The sequence below is a fragment of the Desmodus rotundus genome, chromosome 11 (assembly GCF_022682495.2).
Source record: "Desmodus rotundus isolate HL8 chromosome 11, HLdesRot8A.1, whole genome shotgun sequence".
Classification (NCBI taxonomy): domain Eukaryota; kingdom Metazoa; phylum Chordata; class Mammalia; order Chiroptera; family Phyllostomidae; genus Desmodus; species Desmodus rotundus.
Genome location: NC_071397.1, coordinates 98647124 through 98666649, shown reverse-complemented (window position 1 = coordinate 98666649; position 19526 = coordinate 98647124). Strand labels below are relative to the sequence as shown.

Below are 19526 nucleotides of genomic sequence, written 5' to 3'. Positions count from 1 at the left end.
TTAGCATTTGTAAAATTTGGGAGTGTTATGCTTAATCATGGGATAATAAGACCATGAGAACTGAGTGCTGTTTCTCCATAATCTTCTTTGCTGGTAAACACAGAGGAGAGGGAGAGTTTGGGTGTGGGGGCACTTAAGGGGTGACTAAAGAGTGTTTAATTTCAGGGCTGGAGCCAGTTATAAAGTTGAACAGTGAATATTCGTATTAACAAATTAGTATTCATATTAAAATATAAATATTAAATTGGAGGCATTCACGGGCATTAAATCCGATAAAATAATAAGTGGAAGTGCCGGACCCGCTCGAGGACCGTGGGGAATGCAATAGCTGGGACGTCTATTCAGACCAACTGAGCGGTCATTGTCTTAAATCTCAGACTTGGTTTAAAATACATGCCACACTTACACAGAAAGATAGACAAAATGTTAGTAAACCAACACTTTCGAACCCCTCTGAATGGATACATTTATTGGTATGAAGATGAAGTGCATCCAACCTCTCTAAATGCACCTGAGAAGAATTTAAACTTTTAAAATATATCTCCCAGCCTAATGTACTTAGAATTGAGAAGGTAAAGTGAGCTCAGGAGTCTGAACTTGTTTTTCAAACAGGCAATGACCTAAAACCAAAATTAAACATAAGTATCTTTTAGATTTGAGGTCACAACCACTGTGTGATCATTATTACTGTTTGTGGTCATGCATGCGAGTCTAGGCTCCACAGCAGAAAGGGTCCCTGATTCAATGCCTGCAGGGTGGACTGAGGTCAAAAGAAGGGGGGGGGAAAATACACCAAATGGAAAATCTCTCCCAGAGGCAGGGGTCTGAGCTGGACCGCGCGGGAACTAACGGTGACCCCAGTGTGGGCCTCAGGCCGGTGGGACTCACGAATTCCGGCCAATGGGAACCATGCTGGCGTAACTCCACAGACTCATCCGTGCACTGTGCTGGGTGCTGGCTGTGTGAGAAGGAGTAAGACACAGCCTGACACCCTAGAGGAGCTTACAGTCTAACAACGTGATGGGAGATAAAGAATGAATACACAGGATGCAGTGTGTGTTTCAGTCATTAAATGCTGTGTAACAAACTGCCCCAAAACTCAGTGGTTTCAAATGATCGCTCCATGATGCCTTGGACTCTGTGGGTGGCGAATCTGAACAGTGCCCCTGACTCTCAGGGGCAAGACTCGGAGCTGGAGGCTGGAGTCAGCCGCTGGCGGGTTCACTCCCCACTCTGGCGGGTGGTGTTGGCTGGGATATAGGCTGGGACGTCCATGGTGTGGCCAGCTGGAGCCCTGTCCACGTAGTCGGGGCTTCCCCGTGGCATGGCAGCCTCCGGCGGCAGGATTTCGTAGCCAGTTGTTTCGGGCTCCCAAAGGAAGTGTCCTGGCTCGGGGGGCAAAGGCGCTCTGCCTTTATTTGGCCTCTCCTGGGAAGTCAAGTGCTGTTTCTACCACACTCTCTCGGTTATAAGCAAGTGAGCAGCCCTCTCGGAACGAAGCGGGAATTTGATTCGACCTCTTGACGGGACAGTGCTATGTTCTGGAAGAGCATGGGGCAGAGCGGGTATTATTACAGCTATTTGGAAAATCCAATCTGTTGCGGGATGGGAATTTAAATATGTCTTTGAAAATCCTCCCAGGAAACAGTGGACCCCAAGTCCTCCAACTCGAGAACGTGGGCGGGACTTAGTGGTTCTGTTCTGGCAAGGTGAGCCGTGGGAAACGGTGCTCAGTGACTTCTGAGGCAACTTGTGGACGACTAGCGGCCAGCCCTAACTGATCCTCTGTCAGATGGGGCCCTTCAGAGAATGACTGGAGCTAATGAACTTGAGGCGCTGAGACCAGGGCCTGGCCCTGGGTTGGGTGCAGTAATTCACCCACCCCTCCCTGAAGTCAGCCCCAGCCTCACCTTGGGTGTGTTAAAAATGCAGATCCAGACCCCCCCACCCAGGCCTGAGAATCTGCATTGTCACACCACCCCTAGATGGTGTGAGAGCCCGCTGACATTTCCGAAGCCGAGCTACAAAGGACAGAGGCACCAACCTGTCCCGGTCCTAGCGCCTCACAGGGAAAGTTCACGCCTGGCAAATTTAGATGGCAGCCTCAAAACCAGAGTGGCTAAGAAAAGAAACAGAAAACCATCTTTCCTGGTTGTTACAAATGACTTTCTTACTTCTATGTTCTATTTTTAACCCGAAGTGCTCTTTGAATAAAAATAAGACTTAAAAAAAAAAGGTAAATTAGTTCCTGTAATTTCCTTTCCTTTCAGTACTTCAAGCATCTCCCAGGGGGCTGCAGCGCTCGTTAATCTAGTCCCAAGGAAAATCTGTCATTTTTCATTAATGACTTCTTCACCAGACCCTCATCTGATTAGATGCAGAATTAAGTCCTCCTTGAAAAGCCTCCGGTCCCCACCTCCCTGCCCGCTCATTTCTCCAGGAAGGACCACGAAGGTCAGTGTGCAGAGGAAGCTGAGTTGATCCATGAGACAAAATATCCCTGTAACGCCAGACGCTCGATGTGTGTGAACAACTCCACCAGCTCAGCTCTTACCTGGGCGACTGGCTAGTTGAGATCAGGAGGCGCAGAGCTGCCTGGGCCGGCAGGAAGCCTCTGTTCTGTTTTTGCTCACTGGAGGGGCCGTCCGCCGCTCAGCCTTGCCCTGGCCTGTCCCCCAGGCTGGACTGTGTTGTGTCAGTGACATTAGTAACCTGAGCTGTGACAGGGACCGTCATTCTGAAACAAGGTGCTGGAAGATCTCTGTGTTTACGACTTTGGAGAGATCAGAAAGTAGGGCCAGCTGGCACACCATCTCAGGGACTGAAGCCCTGTGACAGCAACACACCCAGTGGCCCAGGGACAGATGGGTCCTCCTTTCAATTCACACATTCCCTTGTTTGTCCCGATTCTTTACAAAGGGGGCAGGAAGGGTGTCTGCGCATGGTCAGCATAATGAACGTGATTGTTGACGAGGACAAGAGGAACATTTCATTCTCCCGGAGCGCTCCCGAGCAACCAGAAGTGAGGCGGTGCCGCGCTGTGACATGGCCCACAGACTCACGCTTTTCCCCTCTCCTCATCCAGAGCCCTCGGCTCGTCCCTGGGCGGGGATGGAAGAGAGGACGAGAACGCAGGTCTTCCCCGGTGTTCGGGATTTCACTACAGTTGTTTAGGGAGGAAATGGCATGTTATTCATAATAAAACTCTCCAAATCAGACAGCCCACTCTTTTATCGGCTGGCCTGTCAATTCCTTACCATGGCACTTGGCACGTAGAGCTTAATTAAAAATATTTAATAACACTTACTGAATGCCTTCTATGTGAGCAGTAAATATACAAATGTTGGTGTTAAAATTATTACCACTCTTCTACTGTGGTTTTCTTGTAGAAGTGAGACACAATTTTACATGTCCCTTCCTGGCTCAGCATTTCTTAAGCTTTTCTCTTTTCCTTCCTTTCTTAGTTCTTCCCTTCCCTCTGTGCCCAGATTCATCCCAACTCAAAGTCGGGCTCCCATAGAAACACTCTTTAGAAGCTGTTCCTTTGCCTTTTTTCCCCTTCCTTTGTCCCGCCAGGAGCACTCGAGGAAACTCGGGGCCAAGCTGGTGTTCTCCGAGGCCATTGCACCGTTTATGCGAGAGTTCACACAGCACGCGTGGGCACAGCCCCAGGCCCGCTCTCCACTCGGGTGACGACTGTGCTCATTGGCCATCATCCTCTTGCTCTTGGCCAGCCACTGTCTTCAGCTGGGGGCCAGCTATATCAGCCAGGTCCTCTAAAGAATATATATCTCTCTCCACATCCACAAAGAACCTTCGCATAACACCTGCATTAAATAGCCAGGTGCCATAGTGTGGCCAGGTTGACACACACAACTAACCATCACACCAGCCATGGCTGGAGCCAGGGCAAGGTGCCCACATGTGGTTCAAGCCCTTACCTTCGGCCTTAGGAGCCCTGAGACTTGAACAAGGGAAGAGCTGGGGGAGGGTGGGCGTGACCAGCTGCTGGGAAGAGGCAGTCAACCGAGCAGCGCCTGCCCGCAGGGGCCACGGTCCTACGGAGAGGTCTCTCTGGGTTTCTGCAAGTCTGCTGAGTAGTGCTAAGGGGCCAATTAATGGTTTTTGTGATTTTTCTGTAATTACCAAGCTAGAATCTGTTTGAAACCCGCATCGTTGGGCATGCCACATCCAGATGTTCGATGCTGGGCCAGTGGAAACCGTTTAGAATGTCAATGATCTGTGCCAAAGGCTCGCTGCCCCACGGATTTCAAAAACAAAGCCTGGGACCTGGGAGAAGGAATCATGGTCAGCAGTAATTCTGGTGGACGTTGGACTGAGGATTTTCTAGAGTTTAAAATCATGGATCATATGAGCAAGGCCTTGTTTCCTGAACAAGCTGTGGACTGTTACATTTGTTTGAAAACATATGCAAGACCCACGCAGGTCAGGTCCCCTGTTAACCTTCACGCACTCTGCCAAAGTGAAGAAAAAAAGTAGTAATGCACAGAAAATTCCAGGCCAGGCCGTGAGGGTGCAGGAACTGGTCCTTGTGCCCACTCGCGAGCTTCATTGTTTGACCAGATGAAGCTCAGGCAGACCCCAGCAGGATGACTTGCGGGGGGGCCTTTGAAAGTGTGGGGTACAACCGAAGTACAGCTTGGTCATTTAACCTGTGCCAGCCCTCTATGGGACGCACGCCTGGCACCGCCGTGGGTGAGTGCACACAGTGCTGCCGAGAACTCCAGGTGGCAGAGGCTCGGCCGGCAAACATACTCCCGAGAAGCTGAGTGGCCTCGGGAAAGCCACTAGCTTCCGCTCTGTCACCTGCAGAAAGGGGAGTGAATGGCCGTCCCTCTGGCTGGCTGTCAGGGTGACATAAGGGGACGTGAGAGCCACAGGCCTGCCCGTGGCGGTGCAGCCCTGACTCTCAGTGTCCAGCTCCTCCTTCCTAAGCCACATGCCTGTTGCCATGGTAACCACTGGATTGAGAAGCACTCAGACCGCCAGATTTAGCAAATAAAAATGCAGGACCCCCAGGTAAAGTTGAATCTCACATGAACAGTGAATAAATGTTTAGTGTGCGTGTGTCCCAGCCGTTGCAGGGCTCATGCTTTAGTTTATCTTCCATTTAGTTTTGCACGAGAAGTGCTTGTGCTCAAAAGTCGTCTGTAGTCGACCTGATACTCCGATTTCCCTGGGTGCCGCGTGCTCCATCGGGCGACTCGAGGGCCAGCGTACCGCCCTCCGGAAGCACTGGACTGGTAAGAAGTCACACGGGAATGGACAGGTGTCGGGAGAGTTCCAGAACTGCCTGCTGACCTCGGTGATCACAAGTCTGAGAGACAAATGAACAGTTTATACGTTGCCCTTGACAATTAAAAGCCGCTCTAGCAAAGACGATCGGCTTGTTTTAGAAAGAACAAAATTTAATATCCCGTGGGCTCCTGGGCCAAGGGAGGGAAGCCGTGTCTCGTGCGAAGAAATGGTTTTTACAAACACAGTTCCAGGGTAGTTTCTCCTCCACATTTCTGGCCCTAAAAATTATTCTGGGGATTGTTTACAGTTTAGCGTCTTACTGTTTTTATTTTTTTCAAAACCACAATTTATGTGTTTCTCCGTGAGTCATGGATTGAACTGTGAAAACAAGTCTAATTATATTTTGATGAGGGGAAGGTGAGAAAAGACACTAAGTAGATGGTAATTTGGAACCAGTATTTATCTTAAGTAGATTTTAGTAATTTACTAATGTTGCTTTTAAAATTAAAAAAAAAAAATTAATGGGCTTGAAGACTCTCCTGGTGTCAGCTGGTTTCTGACTGGTGTGGATCTGTGTGAATGTTCTAGAATGTAGCTGAGGCTCAGGCCACCTCCCAGGCGATGGAATGACAAACATCTGCTGTCATTTGGCTAAGCCCTGGACAACAGGACGGGCATTTGCCGCCGGCCAGGCACCGACATTGCCACCGCCCCCGAGGTGGGATTGTCCCCACGCCAGACTGACGTCGCTCCCCCAGGTCACTCTGCTGGGAAGGAAGCGGCGAGGTCGGGTCCCGCCTGTGTTACCCATGCACATCAGAGCCCGGTGAGACACAGGATTTTGCAGCAAAGAAAGTAAGGGGTTGAGGAAGTGGCCCGGCCTGAAGACACAGGTGAGCTCGTGCTCAGAGACCTGGCTCCCCCCGCCCACCCATGGCCTCCAGGGGAAGGGTGATGTAGGGGAAAGGTCACTACTCTCGGGGACTAAAGGCGTGAGGGTCCTGGTTAGGGTTGTGGCCCCTGTGGACTGGTCTGTGCCAGGGGAGGGGCTTTGATATCAGCCATGACATCACTTCCTCTGGTGTTCAGCCTTTTCTGGTGCTGGCGCCGCAGCACCGCTGAGGCCGAGGGGTTATCTCTGGTTTCATGGAACTCTGTCTGTGTGGTCCCAGACCCGAGCTTTGTTATTTGATGCCAACCTGAGCCTCGTAGTCCTGCAGGCTCAGTGACGAGAGGAGTGGTCCCGCAAGGGAGAACGAGGTCACGGTGCGGGATGAGGCCCGTTGGAATCAAAAGGAAGGAAAGGAGGGAATGTCGCGTTAAGGAAATGCAGTTTCTGCGCGGCTCCGGGCCGGCGGACCAAGCCTGGGCGCTTTCCTGGGGGGCAGTGGGAGCAATGTCTGTGGGAGCAGTGGGGCGACTGGAGAACGTCTTGCTTCTCTGTCATGGAGCGAGAGGACAGCAGAAAGACGTGCATAACTGTTACACTCTGGGAACTTCAGGCCTTTTAATCGCTTAATGGACTGGCGTTAAAACATCAAGTATTTTCAAATTGAATTTTAATCTTCATCTTTCTCCGAAATTTAAAAAATGGAAATCTGCACGTGGCCTTGGTCCTCACTGTATTAAGATTCCGTCTGCCCCTCTCCTGTCGCTCCTGGAGAAGCAAGCAGCAGGCGCCCGAGGACGAGCGTTGGGGGCGTGCCCTTGACTCTGGATCCTTCTGCATGGCAGAGTGTGCATGTCTCCTTCCACGTTCTTGTTGGAAAACACCTAAAAATGCACCTGTAGGGCACTTTGCTGTCTCCACGGCAGCCAGGCCATCTTCTGGAAGCCCTTCCCGGGTCCAGGCCCTGGATGCTCACCATGAACAGACCAATCCCTCCTCTGGTAGGGGTCACGTTCTCGCAGGTTGAATGTAATGAGAGCATGCCCTGCCTCACGCTGGACTTCCCGTGACTGCTGCAGAGGCCACCTATGCTCCCTGTGGAAGGTCAGCCTGGCCCCTGATGGCTACACAGCGCTCACCGCCTCTGCCATGCTGGGGGCGTGTGTGGTAGTTCACAGCCCTGTCCCCTGCTAGAAGCCCTCAGTTCCCTGCCGCAGCCAAGCTCCTGCAACGGTGCCAGGCCCCCGCGGGTGCTGCTGGGTATTTGGCGGGTGAGTAAGAACACTGAAGTACCGGATGGGATAATCTGATGGCATCGGTGTCACGGAACTTCTTTGCTGGAGGACAGTTGTGAGAAGCTAACCTGTCGGGGCCCCAGGGTGGTGGGGTGGGGGCTGGGCCCCAGGCCCTCCTCTCCCTCCCCCCACCTGAGTGTTTGGATGGAAGGCAGGGTGCACGGTGCCCCCGGCTTTTATTTCAGCCCTCAAGACTCCATGTTTCTGGACATTTTGCCTCTTTCTGAAACTTGACCCTGTGATCGGAAACAGGGCAGTGAGCCCACTCAATAGGAAGCCGCTTTTCCACTCCTGGCATCGCTCACCCCGGTCTACACATAAACACCACTCACACTCGTCCTGCCTGCTCTCAGTCCACCTCCGTCCCCAGTCGGTGCCCCGTTGGCCTCTCCGTTTGTGAGGACGTGAGTGGGAAGGGCCAGCTCCTCCAGCCCCCGTTCCAGGAGCACGTCATCATGGCCCCAGGTGGCTGTGACCTGCCGTCTCTGGGGAAAGGTCACATCGTAACAGCCTCTGTTCTCTGAGGTTCGAGCTCCCAGAACCCACCAGGTCGAGTCCATTCCCCCCTCACCCTGCCCACGCAAAGCCCTCAAAGAAACAGGGGCAGGGGGCGATATTGTCCCGTGATCCCAGCTCCTAGTGGGTCAGTCTGCATGAGGGACAAGCTGGACAGCTCCTCACACTTCCCTTCTCTCCTGCCCCTCTCAGCAGCCTTGTGAGACGTTGCTTCCCCGGATGTCCCCTTGGCACCTTGACAGCAGAGACACACTTGTATTTGTTCGTGGGCTCCTTGGCTCAGTGTCATCTGGTGACTTGGACATGTGAGCAGGGAAGCTTGGAGGACTCTGGGTGGGGTGACGTGTGGCAGGTACAGCCGGGCCCCCAGCGGGTGTCACAGAAAGCAAGCCCCGGAACCTGGTTACAGTCAGAAGGCACAGGCTGGTGAACCGCCAGCAACTGTTCAGGATAAAATACAAGCAAGTGCCCACGTGTCACACTCGGTGTCAGGAGGATACTGTCTGTGTCCTTGGATCTAAGACTGCATGGAAACCCGGGCGTGTTTCCCACCTGGGAAGATGGGTACCACAGACATGGGCACGGAGAGGAAGTGGGAAGCATGGTCCTTGGACATGGCTGGGCCTGGGCTGGGGGTGAGGGCAAAGCCAACTCCAGCTGACTTGGGGTGGGGGGTGTGCTGGCTCCGCAATCAACCCTCGAGGTGGGCGGGGACCAGTAGGCAGCTGGTGTCGATCAGGAATCCCAGGCTCTGCATTCAGCGCTGGAACAGGAAAGATGTATTTGCTTATTGAACTCCATGCCTGTTCCGGCGTCTCCACGGCTCTCTGACCCTGACACTGACCCTGGCTCCTGTGTGCTCGAGCCGGCTGGGTGCCAGAGCTGCCACTAATTACTCAATCTCATGTTTTCATTCCAATTTCTGTGCAGGGCCGAGTGTCAGGTGGGCCCCTGTGACGGAGGTGCAGGGCGCACGTGTGAGGATGGGGGAGAGGCCCGCTCCTCTGCCCGTGATGCCAGAGAGAGACGACAGCCGCGAGCTAGAAATGTCTTTAGTTTTGCATTTTGGAGGGGCTTTTTTGAGGATGAGAGGCTTAATTGTTCACCTAAATAATTACAGTGAAAAGTTACATTATAAAAAGCTATTACGAATACATAATTATATATACTTAATGTGAGAGATCACGTGTAATTATACATGTAATCATAGAATGATTAAGATTAGGTAACATTAATTATAAAAACACCGTTCCCCTCTGTCGCATCTTTGCGGGAGGCTGGCTGTTGCTGACACGTGTTTGCCAGCGGGGCCCTGACCAATAGTCAGATGGTCTGAGGAAAGGGTGGGTTTAGGGGTGACGAGCAGGAGCTGCCAGGTGCAGACACTCAGCCGGCTGTGTCCCTCCACCTTTCCCGGCTGTCCTCCGTTCCTTAGTCATCGCTGTATCAGCAGCAGTGGCGGTCCCGGTCCTGGGCCAGGCGTGTGTTAGACACATGGAGCACACTACACATTGCATCTTCACAGTGAGCCTTTGAGCTGCGATCTCCCTGGTATCTCCCGCTCTGTCCCCAGATGCTCCCCCCACACGCGCATGGTTTCTATGTCTTCGTAACCTTGGAGAGCCTGTGGGCTTGGGTGTCTCCCCATCTGGGGTCAAGTCCAGCCACCGCTGCCCAGCTGTGGGAGCTTGGCCAGCCACCCTGCCTTCGTGCGTCCCCATCCTCACCTGTGAACTGGGGGCAGCGGCAGCCACCCTCCCGGGATGGTCCCCGAATGCTAACTCAATAGATGCCAGACATTACCAGTCTCCTCCTCCTCCTCCTCATCCTCCTCCTCCTCTGCCACCAATGTGAGTGGGCGCCCCTCCGCCATCTTCCTTCGTCCCCTGGCTGTTTCCTGTCGCACAACAGTAGCCACAACAGAGACAAGTCCTGGCACAGACCCTGGTCCTTAGAGCCACCAGGTTTGGTCCCTCCATCGCCCTGAACCTTCCCTGGGTCACTCCTCGGGCCACATGCCCGCCCTGGCCTTGACCTGCCCTAACTGGAAGTTGTCCCCAAGGGCCCCCACGTGGAGTTTGCACTACAGGTGGCAGCAGCTGGCCAGAGCCAGGTGTGGGGGGACGGAGAGGTCACTGCTGCCTCTGGTCAGGTCAGCAGTCACAGATGATCAGAGAGGGAACGCATGGAGTTGCCCGAACTCTCCAGGGAGTGAGGCGGTCAGGGGCCTCCAAACTCCAGGGGTGCTGTTCTTCTCCCCTTTGCCTTTGCCCTTTCCCTTTCATGGATATAAGGAGCCCCGCAGGGAGACTCAGTCTCAGGGCGGCAATCTCCTTGGCTCCCCAAGTAATCACAGCACACAGTAGGGCCAGGCCCAGGGGGCTGGAGCATGGAGGTCAGCACAGGCTCCGTGTCTGGGGTTTTCTGTACCTGGCAGCCACTGGCCTTGAAGTGGTCACATCCTGCCACTCTCTGAAGTGGCTTCCTGGGCAGGGACCTGGCAGGACATGGGTGTGCTCCAGCCTCCCAAACATCGATCTTTGTTCCACCGCTCACCGCTTCTGGGTCCCGCCCAGGTCTGTGGGACAGTGACACAGGGCTCAGCATTTTCTCAGCTCCGAGCAGCAGGCAGGCACCGTTCTTGTCAAGTGCGGGCAGAGCTCTGGTTTGCTTTAGTGACACCGCTAGGTACTGAATGCCTGCATTTGTTGGGAACTTACTACGTGACATGTGCAGAGCACCTACTATGTGTCATGCACTTCAATTCTTACCGAGCTCGATGAGGCAAACCCGTTCTGCGGTCAGGACCCTGGGCACTGCGAGGTTCCCTTGCCCAAAGTCCCTCAGCACTCACTGCTTAGAAACTAGACTGTAATGCCTTCTAGAGGGTTCTGGCGCTCCGGTCCCACAGCACCAGTCTCCGGCCTCAAGGAGAAAGTGTGCAAAGGCAGCCACTTAAGCCTTTCAGACACGAGGCTTGACCAGCGTCGGGGCCACACGTGTGTGTGTGTGCGTGTGTGTGTGTGTGTGTAGGGGGTGATGCGTGCTTGGGCCCTCTGCTAAGTGTGTACCCCACTAGCCAGTGATGAAAATGGGGGACAGCCTTCCCAGAGGACTCACACCCACCACCAAACACCTTCGGCCTGAACAATTTGTCTCAAAGCCGCTCTGTACCTATAGTTTTAATCACCAACGTTTGTTCAGCTGTTTTTCTGGACACTTTCTACACACAGACTCTTCCAGAGGCTGCCTGGTTGGAATTAATTGGTCACTGGGTAAAGTCAAGTCAATCATTTTGGCCTGGGAAAAAGACTTTTCCATCTTTGCCGGCTCCTAGAAAGACTATTTTCATACTCGTGTGGTGGCTTCAATTGGCCCCCACCTGTCAGGCGCTGGGGCTTCTGCCGCCTCACAGCCTCGCTTTTAGTTATTCCTGGTGCACCCGAGTGTCGCGAACGGGGGAGAAAAATTGGGTACTCAGTGTCCTTTGATGGAGTTTGTAAGTATCCCAATCAGTCATCTGCCACGATATTAAGAATTCCGTTCACCATCTCGCTGCCTTTCAGAGCTCTCTGTAAGCACAGGGCATGGATTCCTGATGGATTCCGGCTTCCTGATTGATTTCCCCCCCGAGGCCCTTCATCAAGGAATGCCAGCCGCTTGTCCTCTTGCAGCTCCTCTCCTTCCCGGCTGACTGTAGAGGGGCCACTTGTTTTTCCCTCCTGCTCCAAGACCCTCTCTGGGACTGGGGTCTGGGCGGGGTGACCCAACATGTCACCCCTCGGAAGCGCTCTGGGCAGAGCTCTGCCCCCCCCCAAAATGGCCCGGCAGGGCGGCCCCGGGTCACGAAGGGCGCGTGGGATAAACGTGCGTCTGCTGTGGTCTCTTGCAGAGCTGGTCATGCTGCTGGAGTGGTGGTCGGGCACGGAGTGCGTCATCCACACGGACCCCCAGGCCTACCCCAAGTTTGGGGAGGAAAACGCCATCGTCGTTCTGAACCACAAGTTTGAGATTGACTTTCTCTGCGGCTGGAGCCTGGCCGAGCGCTTCGGGGTTTTGGGGGTAAGTCAGACGCCCCGCCCACCCCCCCAGACACCTGTCTCTGGTTCACACCGTAACGTGCCTTTTGCTCTTGGGCATTCAGAAGTTGCAAGTGCTTTAACGGAGTTTCTACTAGATCAAGTGTGTAACCATCTGATTTCCTCCCCGCTTGGAGTGAAGGTAACATTCCGACGAACAGTAACATCCATCCATTCAGCGGTGACTGTGTGCCAGGCACTGTGATCCATTTAATTAATACCACGTCCATCCATTTAATCCTCCAGACACATTTATGAGCAGGTGGTACACACCCTCCGCTTTAACTATTTTTTTATTTTTTAACCTGAGGATATGTTTATTGATTTTTAGAGAAAGCAAAAAAAAAAAAATTTGATGTGAGAGGGAAACATCGATCCATTGCCTCCCCTACACACCTTGACTAGGAATCGAACTCACAACCTTTCAGCGTAGAGGCAACACTCCAGTCCACTGGGCCCCTCAGCCGAGGTGCACCCTGGATTTTTAAAAAGCCAGGGTTAAACCACGTGCTGCAGGTCCTGTGGCTGCTCAGCAGATTTGGGTTTGAGCTCCCGGTGCCTGACGCCGCTTCACGTTCTTCATCCCCGTGGTCCTGGTTCCGTGGCCAGCAGGCGGCACTCGCCTCTGAATTTTTGTCTGCGGGGCTTCTGAAAGTTGATTCCTTAAAGGAGAGACTTTGAACGGTAGAATTCGGAATAGACAGGAAATGCTGTTTTCCTCCAACTGGTTTGACTCCTCACCTGTCCCTGGGTCTGGGTTCCCTGCGTGGACTGTGGTCTCGTCCAGCAGGCTCACGGCAGAGTCTATGCTGGTAACTGAGTCGAGTCACCTGCGGGGTTCGGGTGTATCAACAGAAGTCATGTGTGGCTGGCCTGGGGCTCCGAGAGGCTATGACAGCAGGTCCCAGGATGGGGGGACAATTCCCCACAGACTGATAGGAGGGCTGCTGTCACCACACTTGTTTTTGGTGGCCCCTGCAGACAAAACCCGAGTGTTTAGAGAGCAGGAAACTGAAGACCCAGCCCGCAGATGGGTCCAGAGCCTGAGGGGCTGGTGCACTGAGGTCTTGGTGTGCCTGGTCCCTGAGGTGCCCGAGAGCCTCCGAGTCGGCAGCAGAGGGTGGGGCCCATCTGCCTCGGCCTGTTTGGGAAGACCGTTGGCTGAGGGGGGCAAAATGCCTGTGGGACGCATTTTGTATGTGCTTCTCACCCCCATGTATTTTTTTGAATTTGGAGCAAAAGGAGAGGGAAGGACATTTGCAACGAAACACATCCCGTTAACCTCTGTGGGACAAATGATGGTGGTCATTAGTCAGTTAAACCACCCGAAGGCCGCGAAGGTCTTACAGTTTTCCAGGAGGTGCAGCCGCATGTTAAGTCACTGTCACCGCCCCAGGGCTCCTAGTGACCTGGACTGCCTGTGGGTGCCGGCACCGGAAGGACTTCTAGGAAGGGACTGGCCCTCCCGCCCAGTTTTCCCAGCCGGCGTTCTGTTTTTTCACTCCGGCCCTGACCTGGTATCTGTGTGCGTGGGTGTGCTCGTGCACATTTCCAGGAACAGAACCAAACACGCTCGCTGGTGTCTACCTGTCTCTGTGCCGCAGGCTTCATTTCCTGCAGGCGTGCCACGTTGACAGGGTTTGGTAGCTTACTCAGACAAAAACCAAATGGCTAAGGCCGCGTGTAGAAGGGGTGTGCGTGTGGCCGCTGTACCTGGAGCCTGTTCTTGGGTGATGAGGAGTTTTCGGGGACTCCACACAGTGTGACGCAGGCAGGCCTCAGCCCTTTGGCCAGGATGACGCATCTCCCCTGCTCATCGGAGCTGGGGAGCCCCTGAAAACCGCAGAACTATGGTGAGGGTAGAGAGAGACCATATGTGACACTGTCCCCTGTACCCAAGCACTAGACAAACAGCCGGGGCTGGGGCCACACAAATTCTGCTGAAGCAAAGCGCAGAGTGGCAGCGGGCGCCACCAGGGGAGGTGGAGGGAGCACGCGGGGACCTTGCCGGGGGCCGGGCAGCTCAGGGGGAAGCTGTCCGACTCTGCTCCCAGGGACACGTCCTCCCTATGGACAGGGAACAGTTCACAATCTGTGTGTCTCCAGGAGCAGCCGACGTCAGGGCAGGGCGTGGCCACTTTCCAAAGTGACCCGTCCTTGGAAGGCATGGAAAGGGCATCTTGTTATGTTCACTGTTCGGCAGCACCTCGTGCCTCAAATGACCTTCACGCAAGTCACCTGAGTCATCATCTCCTCACAAAAACAACACGTGACGCTGAGGCCCCTCGCGGTCGGGAGGGCTCGCTCTGGGAGACGAGCCGGGAGGCAGGCTCCTGACTGGGCATCTTCCTTCTTCACCTGTAACAGCCCAAGAGGAAGTGCACTTACACTGGAGCCAGTGACGTCTGCAGACACACGGGGTGTCCGACCTGGGGCCTGTGGGCTGCGAGCAGCCCAGGATGGCTGTGAATGCAGCCCAACACAAAATCCTAAATTTACTTAAAACAAGAAGAGATTATTGTTTGCAATGTACTTAATGTGTGGGCCAAGACAACTCTTCTTCCAGTGTGGCCCGGAGATGACAAAAGTTTGGATACCTATAAACATCCAAGGGCCCTTGTGGTCCCTGCAGGCTTTGGTCCCCTTGGAGCAGTCACTTCATGGTGTGGCCCCAGATCTGTCCTGTCTGGGTTGAGTGTGACTCAGGGACAGGGAAAGCGTGTCACTGAAGGGCCAAGTGAACTGGCCTGGGCACGCACAGCTCAAGGCTGCTGCTGCCGCGGGCCATTCCCCGACCTTTTCGCCCCAGGAGCATGGGTACGCGGCCCAGAAGGTTACTGCAGAGCACGTGCGCAGGTCTTTGAGCAGCGCCAGGCCCAGGTGCACTCCGCAACAGCAGCTGTTCTTGCAGGTGTTTGTCTGCTTGGTGGGTATGGTTTGGTTAACCCCAAGCCACCTGGGCTGTTTCCTTCAGCCCCTGAGGGAAGCCACATACAGCCACTCTGCAGGGCAGCACGACAAGCCCCAAATGTTGGTCTGGATCCCGGTGCAGCTGGGCTGGGGGTCTCCTCCCCAGGCTCGCCGTGGGGGGTGGGGAGGCCGCTCTGCCTCCGTGCTGCATGCTCCCGGAACCTCGTGTCTGTTCTGGGCCTGCCCCCTCCCCCAGGGCCTCTTCTCTGGGTTCCCCCTGACCTGGTGCCTGGCCTGGCTTCCCCTAGGGTGCATGCTGCAAGAGAGAGGAGGAAGCACCCAGGGCGAAAGCCACAGCCTTTGAGTAACCGAATGGGTCATATTCTGTTTGTGAGAACAGAGTCCTCGGGGTGGGAACGCCAGGGGGCAGGCTCCTGGGGCCAGCGTGGGGCTGTCGGCCACCTTGCACCACAGTTAGCGGGAGAAGGACTTAGAAAGTATCATTGAGGGGATCTGTTCCAGCTCTGCCTTGGGACAGATGGCATTTGTGTTGCATTTCTTTGTCCCGGGAGAAGTAGAAAGAGGCGAGTAGCATGACCATCCCTAAGCAGAGGGCGCTCTGTGGGGTGTCGTGAGCTGCGGGCCGCCGTGGGCACTGGAGGACTGAGGACAACAGTAGTCGTAAGTCCGGAATGTCTCCACCAGGAGTGCTGTGTGGGTGCTCCCTGTGGCAGACCCCGTGCTGGGTGCTATGCAGACACATGTTGGATTGAAAGATACAGTCCCCTCCATAGGAGGACAGAGGAGAGGGGCATGTGGCCAGCCGCACAGGGGGGGTCCCTGAGGGCAACCTTGAAGGGGGCGTGTGTTGGCTCCAGGCCGCAGGGGGTGGGAGGGCAGGGGTGATACAGGACAGCCCTCTGGCAGCACCTGGAAGTGTGAGCACGGACTTCACTGAGAAGTACGTCTGAGTCAGACAGACGTCGGCCTGCTGTTTTACTGCCTAGACTCCAGGCAACGCCTTTAACAAGTAAAGCCCGTGTCCCCTCCCCCCTCCCCGCTGCATTGCCATCCAGGCTCTCGCTACAGCAGCAGTGTGCAGGCTTCCATCCCCTCTTCCTACAACCTGCCGCACACTAGCAATGCCACCAACGCCACCAACGCCCCCCTTGTCACACCCGCCTCTGACCCCTCTGCCTGTGCTGCCATCACCGTGTGTTAGAGACTCACAGTCGAGAAGGCGCTGGGCCAGGAACGCCCTCCTGTTATCCTCTGCACTCAGGGGGCCCTACCGCTCACCCCGCCCTGGCATGTCTTCTGCTCTGTCACCCTCGTCCTGGGCCACCCCGGGAAGGACTCAGGCTGCCGTTCGGAATAGAAGGGGTCACCAGGGTTTGCACCCAGGGACAGGGAGCAGGGCCTGTGCAGGGAGCACCTCGCTCATCTGTTTTGTTCTGGAGCCCTGACCCAGGGACCTGAGACCTCCTGTTTGTCCCCACATGCCCCTCCGCTCCCCATCCCTCATCTGCACCCAGGAGGGGGCGCTGGTGGGGAGACGTTAGCCAGAGCCAGAGTGCCCGGGATGTTCTGCTGGGCTTCCACCAGGACTCACGTTTATTTCCAGTCTGAGACGGATTCTCCAGGTGTTCCGTAGCCTGTTTGCGTTATGCATTCCCCTGTGGCTGTGACTAATTGTGGAACACCGTTCATTTTGTTCCCAGCTCTCCAGACTTGTCGGGTGGTGTCGGGTCTCCAGCATTTTCTCCTTCAGCATCAGCAGAGGGAGAAGGCACGAGAAAGAGTGTGGCGTAAGGAGAATCAGGCCACGTTTGTGTTACCCTAGTTGGCACGAATTGAGTCTGATCAGTTATTCTGAGCCCTAGTCTCGCCTCCTGCATTTTGCCACAGCGAAGGACCACTAGCTCCAGTCTCGACCGCTCCATCCTTGCCCCTCCTCCTGAGGGAAAGTGTGTCTGTTCAGTCACTCAGTCACAGAGTTTAGGGGCAGAGACGTAACACAGACATCACTGGCTTTCTGTTCCTCTCTTCCCACTAGACTTCGAGCGCCTCAGGGCCATGGATAATCCCGCGCATCCCTATGCGCCCGCCACCTGGCCCACGCCAGCACAGGGGAGGTATTTAATAAATACCCGTTGCACAAATAGGACAGTTTTGAGGTTCACATATCACACGTCCAAACCGAGGCTGAGCTGTGGCTGACTTGCTGGTCCCCAAGGACCGCTGGCTGGTCTCCAGCAAGCTGTAGCATCTGCGACTATCTCTCTAGCTCAGAGTTAAAAAGAAATTCAGAGGTGACGTCTGGGTGTTTCAGCCTGCTTCCTATTCAAGTCTCACCTGTCTTCAAAGTTTCACTTAAAATACCCTATTCATATATTTTGTGTTTAGTAGAAATAAATAAACCGGGAGAACCCAAGTGACTGACTCATCACCACACTGGTAACCCTGCAGGAACGTCCACCTGTTTGGAAGGAAACAGCAGCTGGACACAGGGCCATCTGGCAAGCTAGTCTCAGCCCCCAACTGTGCTCCCTGCCGTCCCCCGGAGTAGTGAGAGGAGGCGGGGGCGTCGTGGAACGGGGACTGACCGGGGTGCCCCACCCCCGTCTCAACCATGTCACAAACCCACCATCAGTGCTTCATAGCTCCATTGCGTCAGCTGGTGGCGGCCCTGCTAGAGCAGTCCTCACCTGTTCTGATTCCACCTGCTGTCCTCACAGAGACGAGAGCCACGCCGTCTCGGGTTGGAATGCACCGGGTCTCCGTGCATTCTTAAAGTAGCTCTTTCTAGCAGCCTGTGGTCGCTGCATGGGGGTTGACCAGTTGGATGGTGGTGCCAACTCCAGGGTTCATGACGGATGTATCTGTTGTTATTACTACTACATGCTGAAGTGTGGCTGAGGAAATGGGTTGAACTCAGAAACGTTCAGCCATGTGCTTACTCGGGGGATAATAATTACACATTATTTAACACCCATGTGTCAGGGTCTCAACTCTGCGCTTTGGCTCGTCTCCATATGTTATTAAATCTTTACAGCCACACGTTGAGGTATTATTGTCCCCGTAATACAGCCACAAAAATTGAGGCTCGGGAAGGTTAAGTGTCCCCAAAGTCGCACAGTTAGCTGGGCCATGGTGGAGCCTGGTTAAAACCAGGACGGTCTGATTCAGAAACTTTTCACGAGGTCCTGCCGAGGGAAGGAAACGCAGCAGTGTTTCTGTGCTTTGGGAGCCTTAGTATTTCAAAAATGTCACGCATCAAGCACTCGTAACCAAGGTCAAGGCCCAGGCCCAATGGTAACACCCAGGAGCTTAAGGCTGAAAGATGTGTTAACGCAACACGAAAACAGAAGCGAGCCCGTTCCTTCTGCTGGTCACTCTGGAGACGCAGAGCCTCACTTGGGCTCCGGAAGGAAATCATGCTGGTGTCGGCCACTTCTTAAAGACGACCCTGAGAGAGGGGACACGGAGAAGCAGTTTTCTGATAGAAACCAGGGAAATCTAGTTAAACTTAAAAGTCGTTTCTACTCGGACAGCCCAGCTACAGCTCCTGTTGTTTTTCCTCCGTTTCACTCTTTCCCCGTCAGGCGGTAGATGGAGCTGCGGCGACAGGTCTTTTAAAGAGCTGGTATTACATCATAAGCGTTTCCGCAGCCACTCAGTGTTCACGGGAACCTGCCCTGGTGGCTGCCAGATGAGGGCTGCCAGAGTTGTCGGAGACAGCTCAGGCAGGGTGCAGTTCAGCCTCCGTGAACCACACGGTCTCTCGCCTGCCACCACGACTCGCCTGTTGCTGCATGAAAGCAGCTGGAGGCAGTGCGTGCCCGAAACAAGCCCTGGGATTGCAATAAAACCTCATTCACAAGCACAGGTGGCGGAGCAGATGTGGCCCTCGGGCCCAGGCGCGACTTGGCCCTGCAGCGCTAGGGGCACCATGCAGGAGCTGTGATTCGTGGAACGATTCTCCTGGGAGGCGTTCCGGTGGCTTTCAGTGGTCTGTGAGATAAAACAGCGACAGGCACGTGGGCCCTCGAGCTCACCCCCTTGGGTCCGCACTTGGGTCCCACATCACTGTCAAAGCTGCTGTTTGCTCTCGGCCGGCCGACCACTGAGACCCCCGTGGCTCACAGAGACGGAGCCGTGGATAGGAAACACCCAATACGGGCAGCGTGATACGGCGTGGGGCCGCCCCCCGCCAGGCCCCACAGCTGTGACTTGGAGCACGTGGTCCCCTCGTGCCAATGGATCAGGTCATCTTTTATAACTTTAACAGTGCCACACATTATTTTTGGAATGAGTTCAGGTGTATGTAATTTTTAAAAATAGCCTTAACCTATCAAGAAGGCAAGTCTAGCTCGTTGGTGAAGATTCTGCTCTTTGTTTCCATCTTGAAGGCTGTAAGTAGGGAGGTGACAGGAATGACGGAAGCAGGGCACACGGGGCCGCCCCTGCTGACAGAGCAGGGCTGAGGGGCTAGGTGGGGGTCCCCCCATGGCCAGAAACCTCCAGTGCACACACACAGTGGATGGGCTTTTAAATGGCTGTAGCGGGGAGGGGGCG

At 54.6% G+C, this 19526-nt stretch overlaps 1 protein-coding gene across 3 annotated transcripts in view; it reads left to right on the top strand.

The window, feature by feature from the left end:
• AGPAT4 (1-acylglycerol-3-phosphate O-acyltransferase 4) overlaps positions 1–19526 on the top strand; it is an 83412-nt gene that overhangs the window by 49682 nt on the left and 14204 nt on the right. For all 3 annotated transcript variants that reach the window (XM_045188961.2, XM_024552237.4, XM_053914214.2), the window contains exon 3: positions 11852–12021. In XM_045188961.2, the coding sequence (XP_045044896.2) occupies positions 11852–12021 (170 nt within the window). The remainder of the gene's footprint in view (positions 1–11851; positions 12022–19526) is intronic.